Source organism: Sciurus vulgaris, assembly GCF_902686455.1.
Source record: "Sciurus vulgaris genome assembly, chromosome: 1".
Classification (NCBI taxonomy): Eukaryota; Metazoa; Chordata; class Mammalia; order Rodentia; family Sciuridae; genus Sciurus; species Sciurus vulgaris.
This window is the reverse complement of record NC_136461.1, coordinates 5,815,371-5,842,749: the sequence shown is the minus strand read 5'-3', so window position 1 is coordinate 5,842,749 and position 27,379 is coordinate 5,815,371. Positions and strand designations below refer to the sequence as shown.

At 39.5% G+C, this 27,379-nt stretch overlaps 1 protein-coding gene across 6 annotated transcripts in view; it reads left to right on the top strand.

Moving 5' to 3' along the window:
• RERE (arginine-glutamic acid dipeptide repeats) overlaps positions 1-27,379 on the top strand; it is a 404,253-nt gene that overhangs the window by 129,744 nt on the left and 247,130 nt on the right. For 4 of the 6 annotated variants that reach the window (XM_079133348.1, XM_079133347.1, XM_079133349.1 and 1 more), the window contains exon 2: positions 21,126-21,594. In XM_079133348.1, coding sequence (XP_078989474.1) covers positions 21,270-21,594 — 325 coding nt within the window. In that variant the 5' untranslated portion in view covers positions 21,126-21,269. Of the gene's footprint in view, positions 1-21,125; positions 21,595-27,379 lie in introns of those variants that run through there. The other 2 variants (XM_079133351.1, XM_079133350.1) reach the window with 1 other exon arrangement.

The window sequence follows — 27,379 nt, the reverse complement described above, 5'->3', positions numbered from 1 at the left end:
TGTGTTGTGAACTAATGATGTGGACTTGGGTGACACTTTCTTTTCAATCTCAGGTGGGCCTGGTCAGGGGGTTTAAGGAGTTTTCCATTAGAGAATATGTTACATGTGGAATGGGACCAGTATATGTCACCTGTGACATGAGATTGTTACATCATACTTTAAAGCTTGTTGTACTAAATTAAGTACCTCTGTAAAGATAAGGATGATTTTATTCCTGAAGGTGTGACTATTCCCCTTATCACGAGGGTGAAAATGAAAAACACTCCCCCCATCTGATTCTAAACATTCTGAGGTAGGACAGAAGAAGAAATAAATATGTAGAAAGGAGACATAAAGGAAGGACAAGGAAGTAAGATTTTAATTCAGAAATTCCACATACTTTTTCAGACCTTTCACTCCATAAGTCAGTTTCTCTTCAAGGCCAGTTATTCCCAAATTCGTGGGAAATCTGTAAATCTATCCAAGCACTGTAAAGTAAGCCTCCAATAAATTAAGAAAGGTAAGCTATTTCAAGAAATGTATAATTTATGAGACTTTACAGCTCTGTCTACTGATCAGATAATGAAGACCACATCAGCCTGAGGATCCTGATTCAGACCAGACTGACATCATTCCCACCAACCTCTTCATACCCGCTCTCACCAATTTCCTATAATAGAAGAGCTGGGAGCCCCTAAAACAGCATCTCCCACTCTCAAAATGAACCTCTTCCCCCCTGGAATGTATGTTCCTTGATTTATCCCTAAAGGTGCCACTGTTTGGAGGTCGCCTTCTTTCCCCTTGAATGTGTATCTCTTTTCCTAATAAAACCTGTGTCCGTGCTCTGACTGGCATGTGCTGAAATTCTTTTCTGATGTGAATGCCAGGAACCCCACTCACCCTATGTTGAAGTCCCCCTTCTCTCCATGAACTCCTTGGATCCTTTCCAGAGACACCTGGCCTCTTGTGACCATTCTGCTCTCTTAATTCTGATTATCACTGAATATGTGTTTCAAGTTTTGTGTTTTTGGTTTGCAGATAGAATTGGTATTTCACCCTGAGCCAGAGGTACTAAAGATTTTTTTGTGTGTGTGAACACTTGATACAGAGGTGCTGGCATATTTTAAATTTTATTTTGTTGTTTTTGAGTTACTGTGTTTATCTTGTCGAGTTGTTTTTGTGACATTACAATGGAGTTAACATTGTGGGATCAGAAGCCAGGCATAGCTGAGGCTGAATATCCAGAAAGGTTCCTATTGATCTCTCAGGAGGACCTTTAGTGGATGTTCTATGGTTTCCCTTCTTAGTTTCCTCCTCTGTATGTACTCTTATTGGGAAAATTTACTCCTTCAGGAGTAAGTGGCATATGATAGAACAATATTTCCTCCCTCCCGACACCATGATACGGGGATTGAACCCAGAGGCACTCAATTTCTGAGCCACATCCCCAACCCTTTTAATTTTTTATTTTGAGACAGGGTCTCACTAAGTTGCTTAGCGCATCACTAAGTTGCTAAGGATGGCTTTGAACTTGTAGTCCTCCTGCCTCAGCCTCTTGAGTTGCTGGGAAATATGCCAAATTTTTCCAGTAGTTTCCAGTAGTTGCTGGAAACATCATTCTTGTCATTAACCAGCTTACCCCTTTCTTTAAAAAAATTTTTTAAGTTAAAATTTCTCCTTTCTTTCATGGAAATGTAATCATAAGTTTCTTGTGATAATATCCATCAATTTTGAATCCAGTTAAGCCTTTTCATTATCAAGTATTTAAAGACAAGCTTTCCTTAATCATATATAAACATTGCTCTAATTAACTTGTTTGTTTTGGTACCCAGGATTGAACCTAGGGATGCTCAGTCACTGCCACATCCACAACCCAGCAATCAAGTACTGGATAAATAATTGAGACATACATTCCTTTTTTTTTTTTTTTGCGGTGCTGGGGATTGAACCCAGGGCCTTGTGCTTGCGAGGCACGCACTCTACCAACTGAGCTATATCCCCAGCCCCATATTTTACATTTTGAGACAGGTTTTCACTAAGTTGCTTAAGAGCTTAAGGGCTCACTAAGGTGCTGAGGCTGGCTTTGAACTTATGATCCTCCTGCCTCAGCCTCCCGCCTCCCGCCTCCCAAGCAGTTGGAATCATAGGCTGTGCACCACCACACCCAGCCAATTAATTAGTTCTTTTGGATTTGAATTGTGGCACAAACTAAACATCACTATTAAATCTCATTTTTTTCCTCAAGTTGAAATTTTATTTTTAGTTCATGTACTTTGATCACTGCATTTTTTTTTTTTTTTTAATGGACCTTAACATTTTCAGTTTAGGTCCTCAAAAGTGTTAGTTAAGAAAGAGGTTCTTAAAATCCAGTAGCACTGTTCCATTAATTTGCAACGTGTGAGGATCATTGAGTTTTTTCTCAATTCTTTTAGCTTGACAAGGTTTCCTTTGGACAGCTTGTGTATTTCTCTGGGAAACGGCAGGGGGAGGTGTTCCCATCCTATGTGTCTTCCTCCAGTGGAAACCAGCCAGGACTGGAGCTGCCTGGATTTTATTAAATGCAGCATTTGGTAGCAGCATTAATATGGAATGTGTCCCTGGCTTTTGTTAAGTACGTAGAGGGCTTCTCTGTGAACCAGACACAGACGGTGCATGGTTTCCATCTTGGGCTCTCTGAGAAGTCTTCCCATCATCCTCTCAGTGCAGCTTCATCAGCAGTTTGCACACTGTGTCCTGCCCACAGCATCTTCCTTGTTGTCAAGCATTTGTTTCCACCTGAACTGCTCCTTCCCTGGTAGTGTGTTTCAGTCCTGTCTGGCCTCGTGGTCATTGGTGCTGCTTGTATGCTGACGACTTCTGGGTTCACCTCTCTCCTGGAGCTGTCTGACCTCTGGACCCATGCTTGTATCCCTGCTAGGCATCTCACACCTAACACATTCCACACAATTCCGAGTTTTCCTTCTCTTGCTCAGATCTACTTTTCCAGTTGGTCAAACCGAATCTTCCTTGACTCTCGTGTCACCTACGACATCCAGTCTGCCCCTGGGTTCTGATGGCCCTGCTCCCTCAGATGTATGCACAATATGACTGCTGCTGACCACCTTCCTCCTACTGCCTTGCCTGAAATAACTGTTTCCTAACCTTCCAGGGTCAGGGCTGCCAGGAGAGGGTGCCTTTTAAGGTGTAACTCGAATAACTCCTCCTAGGCAGAACTGCCACAGCTTTTCTGTTACTTGTGTAGATGTCACCCATCTGCCTCTTCATCTCACTGATTAAGCCAGCTTGGCACCTTGCCACTGCCTGAGTATGCCAGGCACGCTTCTGCTTCCCTGTGCGTGCCCCCCCATAACCATATAACTTGAACCGTTACTTCCTTTAGGTCAAGTGACCCTGTGTCAATGACTATCTTAAATACATTAATGATCCTTAATGCACTGTACTTAGCTTAATTTTCCCCATAGCACTACCGCCCATGGTTATGTTTTGTATACATTTACTTGTCTGTTGTCTGTTTCCTCTCCCTACACTGTAGGCTCTAACGTTAGGCTTGTGTTCTGGGCATGCATATATCTAAAGCTTCTTGGGCAGTGCTCAGCACCTAGTATACGTGTTTGATACGGAAAGCTGAAACAATGGTGGAATTGATGGGAAATCTGCTTCTCAGGTTGATATTTATTTGACAATGAGTGTCACAGCTATAGCCTCTAGGTGTTGTGCTCCATCCAGGCCCTAGGCCTGCCCTCACCTCTCTATTCTCTGCCTAATTAACTAATTACTGGCATCTGGAATTGAATAGTTCCAGTGGCTTTTCTGCTTTTCTCCTTGAATGACATCAGGTTAACAAAACTGGCAGGGTCAGTAAATTGGGTCAACCTAGAATCACACCCAGTTAGAATGACTCATAGAAAATGGCGAATTGAGTTTTGACTAAGCCTTCTGCTTTCAGTCAGACCCTCTTTTCTCTTTCATCTAAGAGTTAGAGATTCTAAGTGTTTAGGAAGGACTGCTCTGGTGAGTTTTATAATTCCATTTTTCCCTTGATATAATTTGTACCCATGGATTACAAGTATATTTTGAATGCTCTTGATTTTTTTCATATATGTGAAGTGTAATTGTATTAAGTGTAAAATTAATCCTGTCATTTCCTTTCATCAAATGTTGAGAGCTTATGTGCCATGGTTGCAGATTGCTTTGAATCCTAGAGCTCTGAAAATGGAAAGAAACCCTGTCTACCTTATCTGCTTGTAAACATGGTATGCAGAGGTAGTGAGCCTGACCAAGAATTCCTGCATATTAAAGATTGATGTAGTCCAAAAATGGTTCTCTTTCATCCTTGGCATTACACGCAAAAAAACTTTATTTATTTAATTAATTATATTTTTACAGCTTTAAAAAGGTGACTTTTCATGGTGCACATCTCTAATCCCAGCCACTTGGGATGCTGAGGCAGGAGGATTGCAAGTTCAAGGCCAGTCTTGGCAACTCAGTAAGACCTTGTCTCAAAATAAGAAATTATATAAAGGGCTGGGATGTAGCTCAGTGGTAGAACATTCCTGGGTTCAATCCCCAGTCTCTGCTGTCCCCCCATCAATCACAGAGGTAGAGCTTTTCCTTGTGAATTTTATAGCCAGCTGTATCTTCTTTGTTGTGCTGTAGCAAAGCTTGAAATTTCTCTTATTAGTTTGTAATGTTGCTACTTGCTTAACTGCATGTTTTACAAACAGTTTTGTTGAGATACAATTCACATATAATCTACCTCTTTGAAATGTACTATTTAATGACCTTTATTGTGTTCACAGTTAACGGGCAGCCATCATTATAAGCTATTTTGTTGCCCACAAGAGAAACCCCATAACCATAGCAGAAAACCCCATTTACCCCTTCCCCCTAATTCTAGACAACTGCTAATTTGCTTTTTGTTCCTGTGGGTTTTCCTTCTCTGAACATTTAATATAAATGGAATCACACAGTGTATGGGCTTTTGTGACTGGTTTTTAAACAGCCTAATGTTTTTCAGGTTAATCCATGTCATGATATGTATCAGTATTTCCTTTCTTATCATTGAACAATAGTCTGTTATGTGAATTTGCCACATTATATTTATCCATCTGCTTGGTGTTCCGTTTTTTGGTTTTCCGTTTATTGCCTTGCTCTGGGAGAGTGAGTTTGGGAATCCTTTCTCCTTTTCATGCCAGAGACTTGGGTTTACAGGTATTTAGTATCTCTTGCTCTTGGTACACAGGTTTCTCTTTAAAAACCTTCTCTTGGCCTTGTGAGCAGGGCAGATCACCAAAAAGTAACATCGCTCTTTATAGTCTTCAGGGCTTGCCAGTCAACACCAAGATTCTTGGTATATTTGCTTCTGTTTTCTTAATTCAGCTTCAAACATCTGTGTAATTACTGTTTCAGGCCATGCTTGAATTAATCCAGTTTATTTCGGAGAACAAAGAACATGGCACATAATAGTTTTTGTAATAGTGTTAGTTTCATGGATTCCATATTAGGCATAATTTTGAAAAAAGCAACACAGATGCTTAACCCTTTGAAATACCCACAGTAGAAAAATAACTACTAAAAAAAAATCTACACGTTATTGATAGAAGGTTCACATTTAAAAGTATAGGAAGGAGCTGGAATCCCAGCAACTGGTGAGGGTAGAGTAGAAGACTGTAAGTTCTGGGCCAGCCTGGGTAACAAGTCAAGAACCTGTTTGAGGTGGGGGTAGGGGCCTAGGGATATAGGTCAGTGGTAAAGCACTCCTGGGTTCAATCCTCAGGACCCCATCCCCTCAAAAAAAAAATAGGAAAGTAATTGCTTATTACTTTCCTTTATTTATTATATGAATATATGTGTATTTTCTTGAAAGACAGGATTTTAAATTTTTACTGGAAACCTGGGACAGCCTTATCTTTGGGGATTCTTACTTCAAATAATAAAGATTATATATATATATATTAGTTGTAGTTGTCGATGGACCTTTATTTCGTTTATTTTTATGTGGTGCTGAAGATTGAACCCAGTGTCTCACACACGCTAGGCAAGTGTTCGACCACTAAGCTACATCTCCAGCCTCTGCTTATTTTATGTAATCGGGCTACTAATTGTAACCTAGAGTTTTGCTGCACTGGGTACTTCGCCGCTCTCTCCAGTGTTTCCTTGTGACTATTATGTCTTATGGAAAGAAGTGACCTGTCATAGTTGTCAGTCTTAGTTCTCAGTTTCTCCCAAGGCCTCTGGAACTCTTCAGTTGCCCAGGGTGAGAGTGTTCACTCTGCGCCTCCTGCTCTGCTACCACAAAGGCTTTCTGAATTCGACTTGTGTTCCACCACAGCTGTCAGGCTCCTTCCATAAGGCTTGTGTTCTGAGAATGAGCACATAAACAGGATTGATTGTGTTTGAATATTCACTAACCGTAAGTGTAGAGAATTGCACAGAGGTTCTTGTAGTCATTTGCTTCTGTGGTTGGATTTGGTCAAGTGGAAGGACTTTAAGCGTGGATAAACTACTCTTCGTACTACGTCAGTTTCAGATGACAACATTTTATTTCTGCGTGGGTCTACAGGTCTGTTGACTCCACATTTCAGTGTCACCTTGCACCTTCCTCAGTAGTTGTAGGCATGTTTTGAGGTATTCTGCACAGCAGGTTGCTGTTGAAAGAATGCCTTATTTCTCAAGCAGTGAATACAAGTGTTGTGTGACATTTGCTTTTCCAGAGCAAAAGTTGTTACATTTTCTTTACCAGGCGTGTTAATATAAAAGAGAAGAGGAAAAGAAAATTGATTTCCTTTTGAAAGCAAGTTCCCAGATGTTGAATGCCTCCTTGGCTTTCTGTGGTGTACTAGCTGCAGCTGCCTCTTAGAGGCAAGACCCACAGAGCAAAGTGCTGATTTTGAAACACAGTGCAGAAATGGCAAAGGCAGAAGTAATGGAGATGCTTTGGCTCCTTGCTTAGACCTCAGAAATAATGGATCTGAAGGCAAAGTTGTTTGCAATGACACCAAGCCCTCTCCCCCACCCTGATACTGGGGGTTGAACCCAGTAACCTGCTGCTTAGCCTTAGCAAACCATGTTTTTTTAGCCTTGAGTAACTTGGCTTTTAAGGACTCCTAATGTAAAGCAGGAAAGCCTTGTCCTTAAGAGGATAGGCTCTGGTGTTTGGAGATTTAACTCAGTGGTAGAACACTTGCCTAGCATGCTTGAGGCCTTGAGTTCAATCCCCAGAACTGCCAGGGGCCGGGGGAAGAGTGTTGGTTCTGGAGTCAGCAGTTTGGATTCATAAACTAAGTCTAACACATTAGCTGTGTTATTTTGGTCAAACTGCTCAGTCTCTCTCTGTTTTACTTCTACATTGGTAACATGTACATAAAAGCAGTACCTACTGAATAGCTTCATAATTAGGAAAATAAAATGGTCTGGTCTGGTTTGCATGTTTTTCCTGTGCAATTTCTGATTGTGTTTTTCACTCTCAGGTGTGTTCTACTGTAGATGACAATGTAGTCACCCTTGTTATGGTGGAGATGAAGTGAGCTAGCATATGTAAAGTGCTTAAGTGTGAATTAGTGCCCAGTGAGTGCTAGCAACTTTATGATTTTGGTCACTTCCATTATCCATTCTCCAGGACAGCTGTCTGATTGAGTGCTGAAGTTCCTTCCACCAAATGGCTTTCTCCTTCTCTTTGCATCTCCTTGTTTTAGTCATGGTTTATGAGCCAGCTCAAGTACCACTTTAGTAATTCATGAAATATTTTCTTTCCCAAATGAAAGTCTCATTACAATGCCCTTTTTATTGATGTAACTCGTGTGAGAGGGAGAAAAGATATTGACAGTAACTAATTCCTTGTCTATGTGTGCTGGTAGGAGAGGGCAAGATGGCCAACAGCTCATCCCTAGTGAATTTCTAGCTTGAGGTGGAGAAGTAAGTTAATCAAGTCACAGAAATAAACGTAAAAGGTACAGATGGGGAATGTGCTCTGAAGGGAGTCTAACCTCCTAACTTGAACAAAAATGGTATCTTGAGTAAGTTGCTGTTGAGCCATGACCTGAAGGAAGAGAAGATACACTTAGGGCAGGAGAGAAGCAGAGCAGGGCATACAGCAGGCAGAGTATGCACAGAGGACTCTGGGAGTGGGTGTAGTGTTCAGAGACCTGAGGAAGCACCTTGGGGCTGAAGAATCTTGAGGGCTTAGCAGATAAAGCAGGAGCGGAGTGTAAGATGAAGCCAGAACGAGATAAAGGCTTTGCAGAGCATTGGAAGGATTTGGGTTTTTATCTAAAGGAAAGTCACCAAAGTATTGAAGGTGGGGATTGGCATAATGCCATTAGCCTTTTGAAAGTACCCTGAATTGTGGGGTCTGAAGAATTGGATTTGAAGAGACTCTCATTGTAGGGAGTCTGAGGGGGTCCTGGAGAGGGGGACCTTACCTTATGACATTGGGGTTCTTGACGAACCCAGCAGAAAGAAATTTTAAGACATGCCAGAGGCATAAACAGATTTATGAGAAAAGCAAGGAGTACACAATCGTGGGTGAGACGTTCTTTTGGGGGAACCCAGGCTCGTGTGTGTGTGTGTGTGTGTGTGTGTGTGTGTGTGTGTGTGTGTGTGTAGTACTAGAGTTTGAGAACAGGGGCACTTTACCACTGAGCACTGAGCCACGTCCCCAGCCCTTTTTATTTTTATTTTTATTTTGAGACAGGATCTTGCTCAGTTGCTCCAGCTGGCCTCAAATTTGTGATTCCCTGCCTCAGCCTTTTGAGTGGCTGGGATTACAGGTGTGTGCCACTGCACTTTACTCAGCTTTTAAAGGAAACTTAATAAAGATTAGGTGTTGGAAGGTATGTGGGGATGACATTAGTCTGATGATGACAGATGGTTTCTGGTGATGTGGCAGTTCTCAGAATCCTTAGGTTGATGTTGTCTCTATTATCTGATTAATAAATATAGTTCCCTATATTATACACTTTAAAGCAAAATTTCTTAAGCAGGTGAACTTCAGTGACTTTAAGATTGTGAGTGAAGCATCTGTTCATTTCCTTAGCCCATTTGTTGATTGGGTTATTTGTATTCTTTGTGTAGGGTTTTTTGAGTTCTTTATATATTCTGGAAATTAGTGCTCTATCTGAAGTATTAGTGGCAAAGATATTCTCCCACTCTACAGGCTCTCTCTTCGCATTGCTGATAGTTTCCTTTGCTGAGAAAAAGCTATTTAGTTTGAATCTATCCCAGTTATTTGATTCTTGCTTTTATTTCTTGTGCTATGAGAGTCCTGCTAAGGAAGTCTGATCTTAAGCCAACAAGTTGAAGATTTGGACCTACTTTTTCTTCTATAAGATGCAGGGTCTCTGGTCTGATTTCAAGATCCTTGATTGATTGTGAGTTGATTTTTGTGCAGGGTGAGAGATTGGGGTTTAGTTTCATGCTGTTGCATATGGATTTCCAGTTTTCCCAGCACCATTTGTTGAAGAGGCTATCTTTTCTCCATTGCATTTTTTTGGCACCTTTGTCTAGTATTAGAAAATTGTATTTATTTGGGTTTGTGTCCGTGTCCTCTATTCTGTACCATTGATCTACCTGTCTATTTTGGTGCCAATACCATGCTGTTTTTGTTACTGTTGCTTTGTAGTATAGTTGAAGTTCTGGTATTGCAATACCCCGTATCATTCTTCCTGCTAAGGATTGCTTTAGCTATTCTGGGTTTCTTATTCTTCCAGATGAATTTCATGACTGCTTGCTCTATTTCTGTAAGGTATGTCATTGGGATTTTAATTGGAATTGCATTGAATCTGTATAGCACTTTTGGTAGTATGGCCATTTTGACAATATTAATTCTGCCTGTCCAAGAACTCGGGAGATCTTTCCATCTTCTAAGGTCTTCCTCAATTTCTTTCTCCGATGTTTTGTAGTTTGCATTGTAGAGATTTTTACCTCTTTGGTTAGATTGATTCCCGAGTATTTTTTTTTTTTTTTTTTGAGGCTATTGCAAATGAAGTTATTTTCCTCATTTTTCTTTCAGATGTTTCATCGCTTGCATATAAAAAAGCTTTAGATTTATGCATGTTGATTTTATAGCCTGCTATTTTGCTGAATTCATTGATGAGGTCTAGAAATTTTCTGGAGGAGGTTTTTGGATCCTCTAAATATAGAATCATGTCATCAGCAAATAGTGACAGCTTAAGTTCCTCTTTTCCTATTCGTATCCCTTTGATTTCTTTGGTCTGTCTAATTGCTCTGGCTAGAGTTTCGAAGACAATGTTGAATAGAAATGGTGAAAGAGAACATCCCTGTCTTGTTCTGGTTTTAAAGGGAATGGTTTCAGTTTTTCTCCATTAAGAATGATGTTGGCCATGGGCTTAGCATAAATAGCCTTTAGAATGTTCAGGTATGTTCATACTATCCCTATTTTTTCTAGTGTTTTGAGCATGAAAGGGTGTTGTATTTTGTTGAACGCTTTTTCTGTGTCAATTGAAATAACCATATGATTCTTATCCTTAAGTCTATTGACATGATGGATTACGTTTATTGATTTACAAATGTTGAACCATCCTTGCATTCCAGGGATGAACCCCACTTGATCGTGGTGCACAATTTTCTTAATATGTTTTTGGATACGGTTTGCCAATATTTTGTTAAGGATCTTTGCATCTATATTCATCAAGGATATTGGTCTAAAATTTTCTTTCCTTGATGTGTCTTTTCCTGGTTTGGGTATGAGGGTGATATTAGCTTCGTAGAAAGAGTTTGGTAGCATACCCTCCTTTTCTATTTCCTGGAATACTTTGAGAAGTATTGGAATGAGTTCTTCTTTGAAGGTCTTGTAGAACTTGGCTGAGAATCCGTCTGGTCCTGGGCTTTTCTTGGATGGTAGATTTTTAATGGCTTCTTCTATTTTATTGCTTGATATTGATCTGTTTAAATCGTGTATGTCCTCCTGGTTCAGTTTGGGAGGAGCATATGTCTCTAGAAATTTGTCAATGTCTTCGGTAGTTTCTATTTTGTTGGAATACAGATTTTCAAAGTAGCTTCTCATTATGTTCTGTATCTCAGTGGTGTCTGTCGTGATATTTCCTTTTGCATTATGTATTTTAGTAATTTGAGTCTTCTCTCTCCTTCTCTTTGTTAATGTGGCTAAGGGTTTGTCTATTTTGTTTACTTTCTCAAAGAACCAACTTTTTGTTTTGTCAATTTTTTGGATAGTTTCTTTTGTTTCAATTTCATTGATTTCAGCTCTGATTTTAATTATTTCCTGTCTTCTACTACTTTTGCTGTTATTCTGTTCTTCTTTTTCTAGGGCTTTGAGCTGTAATGTTAGGTCATTTAGTTGCTGACTTTTCATTCTTTTCTGGAATGCGCTCCATGCAATGAATTTTCCTCTTAGTACTGCTTTCATAGTGTCCCAGAGATTTTGATATGTTGTGTCATCATTCTCATTGACCTCTAAGAATTTTTAATCCCTTCCCTGATGTTTTCTGTTATCCATGTTTCATTCAATAGCATATTATTTAGTCTTCAAGTGTTGGAGTTAATTTCCCTTTTTTATTTTGTCATTGATTTCTACTCTCAGTCCATTATGATCTGATAGAACACAAGGCAGTATCTCTATTTTTTTGCATTTCCTAAGGGCTGCTTTGTGGCATAATACATAGTCTGTTTTCGAGAAGGTTCCATGTGCTGTTGAGAAGAAAGTGTATCTGTTCATTGATGGGTGGAATATTCTATATATGTCTATTAAGTCTAGGTTATTGATTGTGTTATTGAGTTCTATGGTATCTTTAGTTGGATTTTGTTTGGAAGATCTATCTAGTGGTGACAGCGGTGCGTTAAAGTTGCCCAGAATTATTGTGTTGTGGTCTATGTGATTCTTGAAATTGAGAAGGATTTGTTTGATGTACAGGGATACACCATGTTTGGGGCATAAATATTTACTATCATTATGTCTTCCTGATTTATGGTTCCCTTAAGCAGTATTAAATATCCTACTTTATCCCTTCTGACTAACTTTGGCTTGAAGTCCACTTTATCTGATATAAGGATGGAAACCCCCCGCTTTTTTACTGAGTCCATGTGCGTGGTAGATTTTTCCCCGTCCTTTCACCTTTAGTCTGTGGATGTCTTTTTCTATGAGATGAGTCTCTTGCAGGCAGCATATTGTTGGGTCTTTCTTTTTAATCCATTCTGCCAGTCTATGTCTTTTGATTGATGAGTTTAGGCCATTAATGTTCAGGGTTATTATTGAGAAATGATTCGTATCCCCAGTCATTTGGCTTATTTTTGGTTTTTAAGTTGGCTTAGTTTCTCCTTTGAGTGGTTTTTCTCTAAGGTAGTTCCTCCCTTTGCTGACCTCCATTGTTGTTTTTCATTTCCTCCTCATGGAATATTTTGTTGAGAACATTCTGTAGTGCAGGCTTTCTATTTGTAAATTCTTTTAACTTTTATTTATCATGGAAGGATTTTATTTCATCTTCAAATCTGAAGGTTAGTTTTTCTGGGTATAGGATTCTTGGTTGGCAACCATATTCTTTCAGAGCTTGAAATATGTTGTTCCAGGCCCTTCTAGCTTTTAGAGTCTGGGTTGAGAGGTTGACTGCTATCTGTATTGGTCTCCCCCTATATGTAATCTCATGTTTTTCTCTTGCAGCCTTCAAAATCCTGTCTTTATTTTGAATGTTAGGCATTTTCATTATAATGTGTCTTGGTGTGGATCTGTTGTGATTCTGTGCATTTGGTGTTCTGTAAGCCTCTTGTATTTGATTTTCCATTTCATTCTTCAGGTTTGGGAAATTTTCTGATATTTCATTGAATAGGTTGTTCATTCTTTTGGTTTGTATCTCTGTGCCTTCCTCAATCCCAATAATTCTTAAATTTGGTCTTTTCATGATGTCCCATAGTTCTTGGAGATTCTGTTTATGATTTCTTACCATCTTCTCTGTTTGGGCAACTTTATTTTCAAGATTAAATATTTTGTCTTCATTGTCTGAGGTTCTGTCTTCCAAGTGGTCTAGTCTTTTGGTGATGCTTTCCATTGAGTTTTTTATTTGGTTTATTGTCTCCTTCATTTCAAGGATTTCCGTTTTTTTTTTTTTTTTTTTTTTTTTTTGTTTTTTTTTGAGAATCTCTATCTCTTTGAAATGATCTTTTGCTTCCTGCAGGTGCTCTTTGAGCTTATTTGTATTATCATTCATTGCCTGTATTTGCTCTCTTATCTCATCCTTTGCTTCGCGAATCATCTTAATCATGTATAATCTGAAGTCCTTTTCTGATATTTCTTCTACCATACTGTCATTGGGTTCTGTTACTATAGAATCTAGATTTGTTTGGATCATTTTCTTCCCTTGTTTTTTCATGTTGTTCATGTATCTTCCCCTCTAGCAGTGCAGATCTGGGGTATTGCACATATCCCCCTATAGGCTTATAGTGGTCCTATAGGTTTCCAAAACCCTTTCTTTAAGGGGAGATCAATATTAGCAGTGCTCAAATCAGACACTATGCAATCCTAGACCAAATAAGCCCCTATGGGGACAATAACAAAATTGTCATAATAAACAAAGTGAGTTCAAATATTATCTTCGGTAAAACAAACAGGTTTGCAATAAGGTCTGCAGTTTCTAATGGAGGACAAAGAGGATTCAGAGGGATGTAGAATGTGGCTGTTAATGGGATAAGAAAAGAATATACAGAAGTTCTAGAAAACAGAAAGGGTGAGAGTGTAATCAAAAGAAATTGGATGTTAGCATGCAAAAAAGGGAGAAAGAGACTCTGAGGGAACAGGTAAACAAAAGGAAAAGAGAGCAAGAAAAGTAAAGAAATAAAAACAAATTTTTTTAAAAAGGAGAAAAAAGAAAATCTACTGGATAGCAGTCATATACTAATGAAACCTCCCAGAGTTCAGTAGCCTGATGCAGGAGAAGTACCTGACAATGAGCTTCAAGCCTCCAGCAGGCATCTCAGGATGGGATTTGCCCCACCTAAAGATGGGAGCTATGGCTTTGAAATGTGTTGGCAAATGGGGAGCTGCGGCTCAGGGGTGGACGTGGTCAGCTGGAGGTCCTGTAGACGGGGTGCAGTTGGTCCTGCAGGGGTACTGGAGGTCCCGTGTGTTTGGTGTGGTTGTGGGATCCTGGAGGTCAGGTGCAATCAGTTGGTCTGGGGGTCCTGGCGGCAGGGAGCAGTCAGTTGATGTGAGGGCCCCAGAGGCAGGTAGTGATCAGTTGGGCTGAGGTATCCTGGAGACGGGGCTCAGTCAGTCTGGCCAGGGGTCCTACGGGTCCTGGCTGTTGTCTCAAAATGGTGGCAGCCACGTGTAATCAAACCTGCAGGTACTGTAGCAGTGAACTTCCAGGCAACAGCAGGCAGCTGGTGCTCCACTGGCGGTTGGCGATCAGTTTGCTGACTGTTGTCGGAAGATCGGGAGGTGAACCTCGAGCATTGGGTGATGGATAGGAGTAAGGCAGGCAATGGACAGGCGAGAGGCAGGCAAATGGCATTGAACCTACTTTTTCTTCTATAAGATGCAGGGTCTCTGGTCTGATTTCAAGGTCCTTGATCCATTGTGAGTTGATTTTTGTGCAGGGTGAGAGATAGGGATTTAGTTTCATTCTGCTGCATATGGATTTCCAGTTTTCCCAGCACCATTTGTTGAAGACACTTCACAGAAGAAGATCTACAAGCAATCAACAGATATATGAAAAAATGTTCAACATCTTTAGTAATAAGAGAAATGCAAATCAAAACTACCCTAAGATTCCATCTCACCCCAATTAGAATGGCGATTATCAAGAATACTAGCAACAATAGATGTTGGCGAGGATGTGGGGAAAAAGGTACATTTATACATTGCTGGTGGGACTGCAAATTAGTGCAGCCGCTCTGGAAAGCAGTGTGGAGATTCCTTAGAAAACTTGGAATGGACCCACCATTTGACCCAGCTATCCCACTCCTTGGCCTATACCCAAAGGACTTAAAATCAGCATACTACAGAGATAACAGCCACAACAGTATTCATAGCTGCTCAGTTCACAATAGCCAAATTGTGGAACCAACCTAGATGTCCTTCAATTGATGAACGGATAAAGAAACTGTTATATATATATATATATATATATATATATATATATATATATATATACACACACACACACACACACACACACACACACACACATACATACACACACAATGGAACATTACTCAGCCATAAAAAACAATAAAATTATGGCATTTGCAGGCAAATGGATAGAATTGAAGAATATTATGCTAAGTGAGATAATCCAATCTCAAAAAACCAAAGGACGAATGATCTTGCTAATAAGCAGATGATGACACATAATGAGGGGTGGGAGGGGGGCAAGAATGGAGGAAGGAGGGACTGTATAGAGGGAAAAGAGGGGTGGGAGGGGTGGGGGGGGAGAAGAAATTATAGAATGAATCAAAAACTATTACCCTAGATAAATGTATGATTACAAAAATGGTATGTCTCTGCTTCATGTACACAAGTTGTATCCCATTTGTTTACAATAAAAATGAATTAAAAAAATCAAACATCAAATATAAGTGGTGACATCAAACAGGGGAAAAAAAAAAAAAGATTTTGAGTGAAGATTTGTAGATTTCCCAGAAATTAGGGAGTTGACAAGCCCTGAGGAAACAGCCTGGGGAGCATAGGTGTGATATTTAAACAAACCCCAAAAAGTTCTCAGGAGTTTTTCACATGCATCTGGAGTGCAAGAAGTTTGGCAAACAGGTACATTTTTGGATTCCCTGTGTGTTGGTGGTGTCTGAGGACTGATGGACACACATTAGATTGGGAGGAAGGAGTAGAGGGTGAGAAAAGAGGGCTCCAGACTGTACCTGACAGAACTCCTAGCTTGGCGGTCTCAGTACTGGAGGCAGAAGAGCAGTCAGACCCAGGAGAAGAGTATGCCAGGAAGCCATTCCAGAAAAAGTGTGTTCAACCCCCTTGCTGATGCTGAACGGTCTTGAAAATGAGGAGGAGGACTCTGCAGTGGATTTGAGGCCGGGAGAGATTTCTTCTGTGGGAGTTGTTTATAGAACATGGTGTGATAGGTGTCCTTGTCTTCATGGATTTGCAGTGGGTGGAGAAGTGACAGTTGTTGGTGTGCGTGGGATCCGAAGGGACTGTAGTACAGGTAGGATGGGGCTAAATGAGAGCCTGAGCTGTGGTGGACCTGGAAGGTTTCCTGCATGTGGATAGCAGAAGTTTTGAGCCTGCTGGTGAACAGAATTAGGCTAGAGGGCGGGTGGGTTCTAGGGATCCAAGGAGTATCTGGAGGTCGTAGCTTGTAGGAGGGATAAAGGTGGCAACAGTAGGGGGCAAGGTGAAGCTAGAGAGGTGATGGTATGCCAGGACTCGACCTGTACTCTGGAAAGGAATGGTGGGCTTCAAATTGTACACCTTAAACGGTCGATTGTTTGCTGTGTGAATTACATCTCAATAAAGCTGTTATCCTTGCCCCTTCGAAAATTAAAAACAAAAAAAACTCACAAAAGTGGCGGGCATTTGTTGACTGGCTGCACTGGAGGGCAGATTGGGAGGAAATCCAAGCAAAGCTCGGAATCACGGGAACTCGTTAGAAGGCAGTTGTATGAATCTGGAGAGAGCATGCCTTGGAGTAGGCATGTGAAGATGTTCAGGGTGTGTTTGGTGTGTGGTTAGGCATTTGGAAAATCCAAAGGTTTCTTGCTGAGGAAAATTAGAATAATTAATCAGATTCCACTCACTGAATTTGATGGAGTGTCCTGCAGAGAAGCTGGCTTGGTCAACTGAGACGAATAGAACTCAGGGACTGGAAGCTCAAGAGGGAACGGGGAGGGTCAAGCTTTTGGATAACAGAATTTTAAACATGATTGAAAAGAAGTTACTTTGGAATTTTTACTTGATTCATAGTTAATTCTGCATGATTCATTTCTTAATCATACAATGGGAAAGGTAAGTTTCTTGATAGAGATGTTTTGGCAAATTGTCTTGCATAGCACAGTGTATTATTGACAGTTGCCATCTGTGGCAGATCAGAAATTGTGGCTGACGTAAATATATATGATCTAGAGTTTGCTTTTGTGAATCAGTTTGTGATCTGTAAGTGTGTTTACACATGGCATACTTCGTTCTTAGCAGTAGCCCTGTGAAGTAACCAGGCGTTGTCCCCAATGTGCAGCAGTGCCACTGTGACTTGGACGGGTAGAGTGATCTACTCAAGGCGCACAGCACGTGACAGTGTTAAGACCTTGGATTTTGGCTTCCCAGGCCAGTATTAAGCACTTCTGTCATGGGACCACACTTTCTGGGACATCTTTAGTGGTGACAGGAAGTGGTTTTCTTAGATGGGATTTGAATTGAGCATCCTTAAAATTTTTGGTACTTTGAATTAGTTTTGAGAAGTACTATGAGGTGTTTCTTGCTTCATTTTGAGGAGGTATAAAGATGTTTGTAGAGGTCAAACTAACTCAAAGTAAGGAAGAGTAGTTCTGTATCATTGACTGTTGAAGGACTTGACCCTGTTTAGGTTAAAACTAAATTAAGTCAGCTGTCTAAATTTTATCAATTAAGATTAAATGACAAAGTACGTTTTTATAATCAGGAAACTAGTAAAAGGAATGTCCTTTTTACTTCAATGAACCCTGAGTACTGCTTTTGGAAGTGTATAGTTTATAAGTCTGTTTATGTATCACATTACTCAAATATGAATAATAAATGTTTTTGTGAGTGCTAAAATTATTATCAAAAATTTTATTTTCACTCATTTCTTGGGTGATCTATCTCAGTCTCATGGCTTTACAAACCAAATTGAAACTAAACCTTTGACCCAGGTGCATGGATCCCCTTTTGTTTGTGGCCTCTCTTCGCTCCCTGGAATATAAACTCTATGAGGGCAGAGATTTTTGTGTGTTTCTCCGTTGTTTGCTAGCACCTAGAGCAGGAAGTAGCACATGATAGGCGTTCACTGGATATTTGTTCAATAAATGCATGACACTTGTGAATCTGAGTTGTGTTCTAGATTATAGATTTGTCTTCTTTTTATTGTTAAAGTATGTCATACTGTGTTTCTGCTTCACTGGGAGATGGATACGTTTTCAATATTTTCGGTTTTTCTTACTGAAGAAAAACATCATTTTTGGAGGGGAAAGAGGTAGAGGGCAGAATGAATGTGTTTCCTAAACATGTCTTTGTTAACATGTAGCAAAGAGGGTGCCTGTGAAGAGTTGGACCCCAGCAGCCCAGAGAGCAGCCCATCCTGCTCAGGTCAGACAGGACTCGCACTGTAAGAGCTGCTGTAGAATCCTGCCCTGCTCATTGGCTGTGTGGCCTTGTGCAGGTGAACTGTTTTGTAGTCTGTAAAGTGGAGGTGACAATTTCTGTCCAAGTTACTTTACAGAAATTAGGGATGTGCTTCATAAATCTTTGGTTGCTGTAAAGATGACTGTTGTATTGTGTACACTATAGATTATTACTATAAAGTAGAAGCCACAGCTGTCCTCAGTACCATCTGGTTCCTCTCTGGGTCTCTCTTTTCAAAGATCGCATTATTGATTGTGTGGGTCACTGTATACTGAGTCTCAGAAAAATTTTCGTTAGTACGTTAGGTGCTGAGGAGAAAAAAAAATATTTCTACTGAGCTGTATTTTAGAGCTAAGTGTAAGTGGTAATTGGATTGACTTTGGCTTTGTATTACCCATGTTCTTAATTATCTGAAAGTTGACTATATAAATGTATCTTTATTACATATTATAAATTTATACATTAATAACATAATATAATTGGATGTGGTGGTGCATGCCTGCAACCCCAGTGACTCAGGAGGCTGAGGCAGGACAACTGCAAGTTCAAGGTTATCCTGAGCAATTTTGCGAGACCCTGTCTGAAAATAAAAAAAGAACTGGAGGTATACCTCAGTGTAAAGCACCCCTTGGTTCAGTTTCTAGTATACCCCTCCCCTCAAATAAGAAAATGAACATATTAAATATATGAATATATGTATCTTATTATGTAAATATAGCCAACTTTCAGATACCCAAGAACAATAATGATCTTATATTTATGTATTTGTGCATGTGAGCACACACACACCCATATGCTGGATTTCATTTTGTGGATGTCTTCTCCATTAATTGTGGAAATTTAGATGAATGTGAAAACCACGTTCTTCCAAATTTGAATTTTTTAACATGCTCACTTTTGGCGAAAATAACTCTATTTTCTTTGTGAATAGAAATCAATGAAGATTTTTTTATAATAGTGTTTAATGTACAATTGGATTTATTATTTTTTCTTCTCTGAGTGCTGAAATAACATTTTAAAATACAATTTTCTGAAACAGTTGCCTTGTTAATCCTAGAGAGAATAATCTTTCTTAAACCTATGAGAAGTGTTTTCGTTCTGAACTGCAACCAAGAGGTGCTTTGGTACTATAGTTCTATTCCTTTTTGGGCTCCCAGTAGACTTTGTTAGGTTGATGATGTCAAAGAATAATATGGACGACTCCATCTCCTAGTTTTCTTTCTTTGACTTGTTCATGCTCTAACTTAAGCCTGATGGAAAAATATGTTTGTGTATTTTAAATTGCTAATACCAGTGGCCTGCCTGTTTAGCAGATGCTTCATCTGGGCATTGGAATGTGCCTAGGAAACTGAAGTCCTGTTTGAGGATAGGTCTCTGATGTAGAAAGAAGTGTTCTGGTTTGTACTGCGTGCTTCTGGCCTTTTATCCTGCTTATAATTGATCAGTGTGACTGCCCTTTCCTTGGTACCATCCAAAGGTACTGTTTAACATTGTTTTATTCTCATTTTCTAAGGATGTTTGACTTGCTTATGGGTAGGTCTTTTCTGGTGTCAGGTTTGATCCATGAATTTTGGAAAGAGTCTGTGATAATTTTTATGGTTTGGTATGACCAAAGAGAATTTCTCTGCATCTGAGGCATATAATTGCAATGGATTTCCATTGTTGTTTAAGTGGACAGGATCAGTCTTTTGTTTGTTTGTATGTGTTGTTTCCTGTCTGGCCCTAGTGGCATGAGAAACAGTTGGTTCTCAGATTGATCACTTGCCTCCTTTCCTTGGATTTGAGCATTAAGGGCAAGGATCATGAGTGCTTCACTCATTGTATTTTTAGTTCTGAACACCTGGCATTTAGACACTATTAATAAAGATTGTTGAAAAAATGACATGGGCTGTCAGGGAAGATGATGAAAAATTGTACAAGATAAATTATTGGTTATGAGGAGTTTCTAACTGACATGTAAACAAAAATTTTTTTTTTTTTTTACCTACAATAAAATTTTTATAAGAATTATATTGAGTTGGGGCTTGGGGATTCACTGTTCTCATTGCAGACCCTTAAAATCTTCAGACTTTTCTTGTTGGGTTTAGTTCTGGAAAAATTTATTGGGGAAGTAATTAATGGCGGAAATTTGGAAGAATGTGAAAACCAGCTAATAGTCCCTAAAGCTGGAAGGTTGTTTTTAAAAGCAGTTAGTTTTGTTAAGGCAGAGACTTTAGGGAAACCAATTTTGTGGACCATAACTAGGATGGTATACTGAGATAATGTGAAAGATGTAATTAAAGGTAGTTGAAAGACCCTTGTTTTGAAGCTGTCCCTTGCATTTGAGCCAAATATTGTGTTTATTTTTGGAAGAAACTCTGGAAATTTGGAGTAGTAGGCTGAGTCTTCAGAAGATAGTGCACTATGTGACATCCTGGAACTTTCCCCACAGTTGTCCAAATTATTATTTTTTCAGGTGGAAATAATTTTTATTGCATTTTCTTTCCCTCATTAAATTTATATTGTGGGTTATGAAGTTCCTTTGGAAATTATTCCTTTTATATATTGTCCACTGGGGTATACTTTACCTTTTCCTTAAAAAGGAGAAAACAGTTGGTGTACAGAAATATAGTTTACTCGTAGGTATCCAGACAGTTTTCACTCTTGGTGGGAGAAATCCCCTGACCACTTGCTAGTTGAGCCCAAAATCTATATGTTGAAACTGCATGTCACTTGTTCTAGTTCTTAATGATGGCCTGTGGGGAGAGTTAGAGCTAAAGGATGACTTAGAGATCTGTTTAACAAAACATTATTTTAATAAGGAAACATTAAATAAAGCCAATTTCTCTCTCTCCCCTCTACCCCCTCCGCCCACCTGTAGCATTTTTGAACCGTCGGGGTTGTTGGAGTGGTTGGATTTTCCCTGGAATTGAGTTAGAAATTCAGAAGACTGAAGCCCAGGCTTACTGTCTACCTTTCACGGAGGCCTAGCCGTGAGAGGACAGAAGAAGGCACGTGGCGAATCATGACAGCAGACAAAGACAAAGACAAAGACAAAGACAAGGACCGGGACCGTGATCGGGACCGAGAAAGAGAGAAAAGAGACAAAGCCAGAGAGAGTGAGAATTCCAGGCCACGCAGGAGCTGTACCTTGGAAGGAGGAGCCAAAAATTATGCTGAGAGTGATCACAGTGAAGATGAGGACAATGACAACAACAGTGCCACCACAGAGGAGTCCACAAAGAAGAACAAGAAGAAACCACCGAAGAAGAAATCCCGTTACGAAAGGACGGATACAGGCGAGATAACGTCCTACATCACCGAGGATGACGTGGTCTACAGGCCAGGAGGTAAGGAGCCCTTGAGTCGCCAGGGTGCTGTGGGAGAGGCTGGCTGCAGCGTGGAGGAGAGTACACCCTGTTGACGGGTTGAGGAGGCTGCATCCCAGGCCGCAGACACTAGTCTGGGCTAGGAAAACTAAGTTAGTGAACACGAGAGCCACTTTCTTGCTTGTGTCTTTATTGACTTGACCCCCTGTCTTGGTTTGTACATGTACAAATTCTTTCCTTGTTTTTCTCATGCTGTTTGTTTTCTCATTTGAGTCTCTGCTTAGTACCTTTTGTCTTTTGGATTCATCCTTGCTTTTCATCTTCAGCCACAAATTAGTCTGTGATGACCCTGAGGAATGGAAAACGTACACCACAAACTTGAGTAGACCTTAAGATGCTTGAAGTCAGAAAGTTTTATGTGGGAACAGCATTGGTCAGAATTAGAAAGTTATTTTATTAAAAAATATATTTTTTTTTAGTTATAGATGGACACAGTACCTTTTATTTTATTTATTTAAGTGGTATTGAGGATTGGACCCAGTGCCTCACACATGAGAGGCAAGCGCTGTACCACTGAGCCACAACCCCGGCCCTAGAAAGTTATTTTTAATGGACTTCTGACCAAGGTTTATTGTTCTCCTTGCCATCCTTTTCCAAACTATTGAGCTTCAGGCTCACTAATAAGTGAAAATAAATGTAAGTAACTAACCTGTGTAGTTTTCTAGAAAATAAACTTGGACCCTTCAGTGTTTTGCTGCTTATGGCTTTGCTCAAGGAGGCAGGCCCAGCTTTTAAACGAGATGCTTGGAAGCAAGTGATTCAGAATCTTTTGCACACCAGCGAAGACATTTTTCGTATAGGAGCCATAAAACGAGTGAAGGTCATTTTGTTTGAATTACATTGCTGAGTAGTGACAACAGTTGCATAGATTTAATAGGTTACTCAGTCTAACGATTGAAAGGGATTGAAGGACTTATCTGTGTTATGTCGTTAACCTGGCACAGTCATTTTAATGAGTACTGTAGCTGTTCTGAACTTCGCAAAAAGTTCCAGACTTTATTTTGATACTATTGGAATTAGTTTTGATTTTCATAAGATTCAGTACTAGAATTTACACAGACACACATGTATTCACAACTCCCATTTCTCGGTTGAAGATAATGGAGAAGGTATGTGATATGTAGAATTATCAAAGTTGGAGGGTTAGGGGACATAGCTTAGTGGTAGAGCACTTGCCTAGCATACATGAGATGCTGGGTTGGATCCCCAGCACTGCAAACAAATACAGTGGAACAAACAAACAACAGAAACAAAGGCAAAGGTTAGAGAAGTTGGAGCTCAGCTGTGCAGATTGAGTCTCATGTAGGTTTTAGTACATAGGTTGGTATTTATCTTTCTGATATTGGACAGTAAGAATATTTCCAACATTGCTCACTGAGGGCCTGTATACTTCTAAATCCTGAGAAAAGAACAGAATGTGTTTAAACTCATTTAGATGATTACTACATCATGATAAAAATAAAGGAAGTCTTGTCTTCCTCTCCCTTCTCCCCCTCCTTCTCCCTGTCTCTCACTGGGGATTTAACCCAGGGAAGCTATTGCCACTGAGCTCCATTTCTCCCCTTTTTATTTTGAGACAGGGTTTGCTAAGTTGCTTTGGACCTCGGTAAGTTACTGAAGCTGGCCTTGGACTTGCAATCCTCCTGCCTCAGCCTCCTGAATTGCTGGATCACAGGAGTGTGCCATCACACTCGGCCCCTTTCTCGAATGTGGGATCCTTGTCCAAATACCAGTTGATGCATTAGTCTCAATGCCAGACCTTCTCATCTTGTATGAGATAGGACACTACTTTTGTGTAGTGGATACCATTTACCAACATGTTAATAGTCAGATATGTGCAGAAAATGCTGCCCAAACTGTCCCCTAATGAGTTGCATAATTAGTGACTCCAAGAAGCCATGCAGTTAAGGAAACCTCTTAAATGTGAAATTATCTGCTGTTTTCCCCGTTTATTGGGTCATGGCACCCTGTTTCTGTGGAATGTTTTTAGAAGTTTGGTAAATGTACATTCTTTTTGCACTTGTTCCACAATGACAGGGATTCTTCCTTTCTTGCCCTTTCCAAGAATATGTGGAAGTACATTGCTAAGGGCTCATTTGCCAAATGGTTCTTTTTTTTTTTTTTTTTTTTTTTTTTTTTGGTGCTGGGGATCGAACCCAGGGCCTTGTGCTTACAAGGCAAGCACTCTACTGTGGGGAGATAGCAACTGAGCTATCTCCCCAGCCCCGGTTCTTTTTTTAAAATTAAAAAAACAACAACAACAAAAAACTTTTATTGGTTCTTTTTAATTATATCAAATGGTTTTTAATAAAGTGCTTTGGGAAGTAATGTGTACAGTCAGTCATCTCTTGATATACATGAGGGACTGGTTCCAGTCCCCCTTGGGGTACCAAAGTCTGTAGATGATCAGGCCCTATATAAAATGATGTATGTGTACATAACCTATGTACATGCTCCTGAATACTTTGTCTTCTCTAGGTTACTTACATGATATAATATAAATGCTGTGTAAATAGTTGCCCTACTTTTGTTGTTTAGGGAATAATGGAAAGGAAAATAGTCTCTCCTATTCAGTACAGGCAAAATTTTTTTCCCCTCAGATATTTTCCACCCAGTTGGTTGAAACCATGAATGCAGAACCAGCAGATAATAGAACTGACCATATTTATGAAGGAGACATTGTTTTAGTAAATCTGAAAACCTTCGGGAAATATGAAAAAGTATATTCTTTCTGGAAGCTAAATATGTTATGAAGGCTCAGAATGGCTTGAAGTTTCCTGTGGTTCCTAAAGCACAACTGGTTCATGTGTGGTGTCCCTTGTGTTTGGTTGGGAACAGGGCTGTGGCCTGTGGTTTGTATCCTGCCACGTACAGTGAATATTTCACTCTTTGATATAGAGATTGTCTTTGACTTATTCAGTAGTTTCTTTTGAGGGGATGATTTGTAGCTAAATAACGTAGCTGCCTTCTCCAAATAACTTCTAGAGGAGGGTAAATATTGCCTATTCTTTAGGCTTGCTTAAAGTGAAGAGTCAAAAGTAGAGTATTTGATTTTTCCTTTCCTTTGTTTTTCTTCTGCTATTTTTCTCTTTTGGTGTAAACTATTAAAATAATACCCTTAGTTAATGATGAAAAACTGTACTCAATCCCTTGCAGAGATTCTGTGTGCTTAGTTGTCTCTTCAACAGTTAGGCCTCCTAGAGAATGCCATGAGGGACATCTTCAAGGGATTCCTAGGTTTCTAATGGTAGGTCTTTAATGCTTATTTGTTTCCTTAAGATATAAACCACAGATTAGGGAGGAGGAGGAAGAATAAACTGAAACTGAGTGCCTGGTGATGCATACCTATAATCCTGGTGACTCAGGAGACCCAGGTAGGAAGTTTGCAAATTTGAGACCAGCCCTAACAATTTAGGGAGACCTAGTCTCAAAATAAGAGGATTAGGGATATAGCTTAGAGTAAAGCACCCCTGGGTTTATCTCCAGTACCCACCTGCACTCACAAAGGTGATAAAAAAAAAAAAAAAACCCAGCAGTGATACTTTGAGGATAAAAATAGGCTATTATGGAACTACGATTTGGGACAGGTCTACGTTCAGAATATTTGATCTGAGAAACATGAGATTTTTTTGAGAAATTGAGTATTATGTAGAAGTTGTCACTAGGGTTTAAGTTCACACATTGTCATAACCAGCACTCTCCTCATCTCTGAAGTTTACCTTTATTTCGTCCTTAGGAGCTCAGCATAATGGACTTTGCTGCCTACATTACCTCAGGGCCCTTGCATATACTGTTGCCTCTGGTTATGGGACCTCTACCTACTTTTTAAAATTCTCATCCTTTCTTCAGCTTTTTTACTTGAGTGGCATTGTCTTTCTTCTCCTAGGTCAGTAGAATTTCCTTAATAGATACTGCTGTGGCAGTCTGTAGCTTTCCTTCTAGCACTTACAGCAGTAATAGCAGTAATCATTTTCAATTTATTTCTGTTATTTTAATTTTGTCTCCTTCCTCCAAAATGACAGCAACTCTGTTTTTGCTTATCATAGAATTTCAATTATCTGTGACAGAAGTTTATACATAATGTGTATTGCGTAATACCTGTGTAATAAATAATCTCTAAAAACATTTTTAAAAAACTTAACTATTACTGGGGCTGGGGTTGTGGCTCAGTGGTAGAGCGCTTGCCAAGCATGTATGAAGCACTGGGTTTGATTCTCAGTACCACATTAAAAATTTAATAAATGAATAAAATAAAAGTCTATCAACATCTACAAAAATATTTTTAAAGAAAATTTTTTTATTACTCACATTAGCCATGAAATCCTATCTTGAATCATTTGTTACCCAGTGAATGATTTAACAGACTTGTTAAAAAATACCACTACCAACAAAAAAAGCCCAAAGCCTGTATGGCTATATTGTAGACCACCCCTGTGATCTTACTTCTTTGTTGTCTTTCATCCATAACGCTACTGTTGAGAAGACTGTCATGGTAATGGATTGATTTATTACAGGGCTGTGTGCAACCAGATTTCCCTTCTGGGCTTCTGAGCATGGGATATTGATTGCTAGTTTGCTGTAGGTGGCATATTAATTTCTTTCTATTTTCAGTTAGATACTAGGAACTTTAATTCTTTTATCTATCTATCTATCTATCTATCTATCTATCTATCTATCTATCTATCTATTTTTTTGCGGTACTGGGGATTAAACCCAAGGCCTTGTGCATGCGAGGCAAGCACTCTACTAACTGAACTATATCCCCAGCCTCAATTCTTTTATTTTTAAATAGCATTAAGAACAGGCCCAGCTAATCTTGTTTGAGGTCAGGAGAGGCTGGGCAGTGGGCCTGGATGTCTGAGCGCGGTGTCAGGAGGCAGGCTCTGGTGGTGCCGTTTCATGTTCAGTGTGTGAACATTTATCATGCTTTGCACTTTTCTCTGTGTGTGTTGTACTTCAATGAAAAGTTTGCTTGGAAAAGAAAAGTAATTTTTCTGAATGGATAATTTCCCTTTGAGTTTTTAAAGTTCCTATTTTAAGAGGGAAAAAGGACCAAATGGCATATCCTCACATTCAGCTACTGGGGTTTTTTTTTTTTTCACTGAGGAGCTATTCTGTGATTTACAGACTGCATTTAGTTTATTTTTATTTTTATTTGTAGATGGACACAGTACCTTTATTTTATTTATTTATTTTTATGTGATACTGAGGATCGAACCCAGTGCCTCACGTGTGGTATAAGTGCTTTACCACTGAGCCATAGCCCCAGTTCATGCATTTAGTTTTAGTCTTCATTTTCTGAGTTATTGAAAACTGTCTTAAGGAAATCGCTCAAATACTTCTTCCTCCTGATAAAGTTAAAGAAAACCCTGGCATTTTGGTGTTCCAGGATATATTATTATTTTTTAAATTTGATCTGTAACATTTAATCTAATATTTAGAAGGTTTTTGGTAAATATGACATGCATATCTCCTTGAGTCATTCTTATTTTGGGGTACAGTAAAAGTTTTGTGATGGTTGAAACCCAAATTTTGGCACAAAGGAACTTTTGGGCTTAGCTTAGCTTGAATAAAGGTGTACGATTCCTGTTCAGAATCTGTTGTTACATAAGAGACTTCACGTGAAGCCTTCTCATGGATTGCCAGCAAGTGAAAGCCCAGGGTTTCTGTCCTGCATGCTACGCCTTCTGTGAGCTGCCACTCACTTTCATAGTCATCTGCAGGTCTTTTATTTCGGAGGAAGCGT